At 31.6% G+C, this 4,910-nt stretch overlaps 1 protein-coding gene across 1 annotated transcript; it reads left to right on the top strand.

The window, feature by feature from the left end:
* Nucleotides 1–2,628: 2,628 nt before the first annotated feature.
* Nucleotides 2,629–3,872, top strand: LOC136220831 (probable long-chain-alcohol O-fatty-acyltransferase 5). The gene has a single exon (XM_066008640.1). It carries the CDS (start codon nt 2,653–2,655, stop codon nt 3,715–3,717), a length of 1,065 nt encoding a protein of 354 aa, XP_065864712.1. The 5' UTR covers nt 2,629–2,652; the 3' UTR covers nt 3,718–3,872.
* Nucleotides 3,873–4,910: the final 1,038 nt, after the last annotated feature.

Below are 4,910 nucleotides of genomic sequence, written 5' to 3'. Positions count from 1 at the left end.
TAAAAATATAATTCTTTATATGTTATTAGTCCACTAATTTAGAGCTTCCAAATTTTGACACCCTCCAAATTTGAGTAGCCACCAAATCTAATCTAAATACACGTATTTTTCTACATTCTAATTAGGGCTAGGCGCGGATCCTGGAGATACTGGACCGGACCGAATATCCGAGGAAAAAACTCTGGAATTGGACCGGACCGTTGATTTTTTTTGGAGAACCGAACTGGATTGGACCGTTGACTTTTCGTCAAAGAACTGGACCGAACTGTACCGAAATTTATCCAGGACCGGACTGATAACTGGATTGGATTGGACCGAACTGAAATAACTGAAAGTTTAGCAATAATAAATTTATATTTCATACATATAAAGAGAAATATTATATAATATATAGTTATATATTTTGTAAGGTTTGGTAAACTAATTACAATAATATTAATTTATAATTTATTAATAAGGTATAACATTATTATATAGTCATAAAAATTATCCCGATTAATTCCCGTTTATAAAATGAAATAAAAAAATATTTACCTAAAATGTAAACATGGAGAATCGAACACCTAACCAAATGAAACATTGTTAATCACCTTAACTATCTAAACCAATTCTACTTCTTGTTAACCATTTAATTAAGTAACAAATATTAGAAGTTTTAAATATTAAAATTTTTAAACATTTTATAAAATAGATTCGCGTGCTTCTTTTACCCATTCTCTCTGCTTCGATTTTTTTCTAGGGTTCTATCTCATCCACTGCACTCCATCACCGCTACCACCTCGCACACCGCTGCTACCACCTCGCACGCCACCACCTCCACCTTGCACAGCGCCACCTCCACCTTTTATCGATCTAAACTCTGGTAAGTTTTCTAAAACTTTTATATTTCAATTTCTAAACTATGTGTTATGTATATTGTGTAGATTTGAAGTTTTATATGTTCTGTGTTATATTTGAAGTTTTATATGTTAGGGTATTAGATATAGTTCTTAATTAATTCACAAAAGCTTCCTTTTACTTTGGTAAGCATATTTTTTTCCTTTTACTTTTTGCTAGTGTGTTGATTAATTTTATTGAAGTGAAAGCTAATTAATTTAACATTTGTTGATTCACTAATATGGTAAATTTTATATGTTTAGGTTGATGTTTGGCTTTTACTGCATTTGCTTTGGAAAACAATGAATTTGTTGCGTTAAGAAGATTCAATTACGAATTGGGATGATGTTTAGAGAGATCTTGTTAATGAAGTGTTGTCTTTTTTGAATTAAAGGTTGTTTGTTTTTATGGATTTGTTATTTTGTAACTTTGATTTTGTGAGTTTTTTTAGCCTTATTGTCTACCGTAACTTTTAATACTTTGATTTTGTGGGTTTTTTTTAGCCTTGTTGTCTACTGTAACTTTTAATGAATGTTATTTACTTCCTAAAAAAATATCATTTATTTCAAGTTATGTAAGATAATAAAATTTTATATTTTATTATCTTGTAAATTAAATTATTTTTTTTCATTTATTTTTTAGGATCTAAACTATTAGATATTTATCCGAATCACCGAAAAATTATATTGGATTGGACTGGAACCGAATCTCCGAACCCCCGAACTGGACTGGACTGAAATTTTGGGGCAATTCAATTCTGGAGATTTATTCTTTCAATCCAATTCTGGAGATTTCCTTTTATTAATCTCCAAATTTCAATCCAATACTGGAGATTCATGAATCCCCGACTTGGACCGAACTGTGCCCAGCCCTAATTCTAATGGTTAGACACAATCTTATAATATAAATAAATTTATACTGTTATTTATTTTATTTCAAAATAATTCTCATATTTAATTCATCTTTATTATAATTAATAAAAATGTCAATCATGAAATTGTGCCATTTTTAGCACATTTAAAATTTAAAATGACAAAAATATAGTAATTAATATTAAATTTATTAATAAAAATAAAATAGAAAAAAGTTACATTGGTTAGATAATTATTTTAAAACGAAAGGATGTATTTAATACGGTATCAACCAACTCAACCGATTCTTGATATAGCTCTTTAATATGTTTCTCCAATCTTCATTCCTAATTATTTCTAGGATAAAGTTCAAATAAAACCCCAGTGGTTTCACTAATTTTTAGATTCACTAATTTTTAGATAAAGGACTGTGGTTTACTTTTTATCAAAACGATGACTGAGGTTTTTAACTTTAGCAAAATAAGGACTTTTTCGATTGATACTATTAAAATCACCTTTGACGATTTCAAAAATAACATATTTTAAGAGCTACTAATATTCTAAGAAACTTTAATTCTTCAACTTTTTTATTTCGAGATTGTTTAGATGATGTTTGGTAAAGAGAGAGAAAGTTAATGTTTAGAGAGAGAGTTTCAAAAAAGATGATTTTTTAAAATCGAAAATATAGTTCCATAGAAAATATGACATTGAACAACTTTAATTCTTGAAAATTTTCATTTTCAGGTTGTTAAAGATAGTTTTAATAGCATTATTAAAAGTGTGAAACCTCAATCCTCGACAAAAAGTAAACCACAGTCCTTTATCTGAAAATTAGTGAAACCACGTGGATTTTATTTGAACTTTACCCTTATTTCTATAAACATCATCATCCTTTTCTACAAAAAGCAAGCAAAAGATTCCAAAAATGGAGGAAGAGCTCAACAACTTCATAAAGGTATGGATATTAGTACTAACATGTCTATCATACTCTTACTTCATAGCATCCAAAATCCCCAAAGGTATTCCAAGGCTACTTTCTCTCCTTCCGATCTTCTACCTCTTCTTCCGCCTCCCTTTCTCACTCTCCTCCTTCCATTTCGGCGGCCCTACTGCTTTCTTCCTCGTCTGGCTTTCCAATTCAAAGCTCCTCCTCTTCTCCTTCGATCAAGGTCCTTTATCTTCCCCTCCTCCTTCTAACCTCCTCCATTTCATCTCTCTCGCTTCTCTTCCGATCAAACTCGATCCAAACCGATCCGCATTTCCTAAATCTAATCGTTCTCTCATTCTGTTACCGATTAAATCACTGCTTCTTCTTCTTCTCTTTCACTCTTACGATTACAAGCATTTAATCCATCCTAATCTCATCTTGGCCTTGTACTGCTTGCATCTCTACTTAGAATTGGAGATCGTATTAGCCATCGCCGTCATCCCTGCTCGAGCGATTTTCGGATTCGAGCTTGAGCCGCAGTTCAACGAGCCGTATCTCTCTACTTCTCTGCAGGATTTTTGGGGCCGTAGATGGAATCTGATGGTTACGAGTATTCTACGACCGACTGTATACTATCCTGTACGGCGCTGCGTCACGCATTTTACTGGGCCTACTAAATGGGCCTCTTCTCTGGCTATTTTAGCGACGTTCGTTGTCTCCGGGTTGATGCACGAGTTGATGTATTTCTATCTCACGCGCGTAAGTCCGACGTGGGAGGTCACGTGGTTCTTTGTGCTACATGGGGTTTGTGTGGTTTTTGAGGTGGCGGTGAAAAGAGTGGTGAAGGATAAATGGCGGCTGAAGCCAGCAATATCTGGGCCTTTGACTGTCGTTTTTGTGGGTCTTACTGCCGTTTGGTTGTTTTTCCCTCAACTTATCAGAAATAAAATGGATGAAAAGGCGATAAGAGAGTACACTATTTTTGCTAATTTTGTGAAGGAGAAGTTGGTTAGCTGTCTATTCTTGTTTTCTTCATTGGTTGAGAATAAAACTTTAAACTAAAACAATTAAGTTAATTACTCAGTTCTCACTTGTATCAAATCAAATTATATTAACGGTAATGGACTAAATTGCTCCTTAATTAATTAAAGGAAGGGATAAAGCGTAAAAATATATATAATATTGATAATTATGAGCAATTTTATTATTAATGTTGGCAGTAAAGAGCAAATTTATCTTTAAACTTAGTCGATTTGAGAATAATTCATCAAACTATCTTCTCATACATGAATCGTATTATTTACACTTCATATATGCATTATTTTACTGCTCATTAGTAAATAAAAAAATTGTATTGTATCTTTTACAAGTTTGGAAAAAAAATCCATTTATGTCCTGGAATTTAAAAATATTAATCCTTAATTCTATAATTAAATTACAAAAATAAAATGTGAAAAAATGTTTTTTTTAAACCAGTAAATAAGCAACTGTGCAGAATAAAGAATAAAATATATGCGTTTTATATTAATATATGATATTTACACAATTTGCTAACGTTAGAGAAGAAGAAGAAGAAGAAGAAAGAGAAAGAAGAATGAAAATAAAAAATGAAAAAGAGATGGAAAAGATGGTATTTTTTATTTTTATTTTTGATTTTGGGGTTTATTTGTGATAATTAGATAATTAGGGGGGTTAATTTATAAAATAAATAAATATAAGGACCAAATTAACTCTTTTCTCTTTGAATTTTAACACCGTTAGTCAATTTAGCCTCTGTTTGTTAACGGTTTGTAACACAGACCTCTGTTTGAAAAAAAAATACCACAGGTTCGAGTTCGCAAAACCGATATACCACAGGCATTTTTTTTATACTTATCCCTACTATTAAGGCAAATGCCATAAAGACGCTTCGATCTGTTCCAAAAGAATTTTGGAGATAGGATGAGGCTCTGGAAATTATTTTTGCCAATAAACCTCTGGCGAAGTCATAGATGGGAATGTAACATGTTTCACTTACAACTCTTTCATCAAAGGTAATTTTCCTTTATTATTTTCTTTTATTTCTAATCAGATCTCGCTTATCCCTTTGCAGGATGACGATTGTCGAATCCACCAAAAATAATTAATACTTCACATCCCTTAGTAACAAGCTTGCATAAGGATAAGTAAAGGTCGTACCCAAATAATTAATACTGATCTAATTACAAATATAACGAAACAGATGATAAAAATAAAATAAGGGGGTTTGAATAGGT

Source organism: Euphorbia lathyris, chromosome 2 (assembly GCF_963576675.1).
Source record: "Euphorbia lathyris chromosome 2, ddEupLath1.1, whole genome shotgun sequence".
Taxonomy (NCBI): domain Eukaryota; kingdom Viridiplantae; phylum Streptophyta; class Magnoliopsida; order Malpighiales; family Euphorbiaceae; genus Euphorbia; species Euphorbia lathyris.
The sequence above is the reverse complement of the archived record's forward strand: the minus strand, read 5'-3'. Positions and strand labels throughout refer to the sequence as shown.

Bases quoted from the DNA above. Each gene is read 5' to 3' on its own strand.
- LOC136220831 (XM_066008640.1), top strand. From the start codon at position 2,653: ATGGAGGAAGAGCTCAACAACTTCATAAAGGTATGGATATTAGTACTA.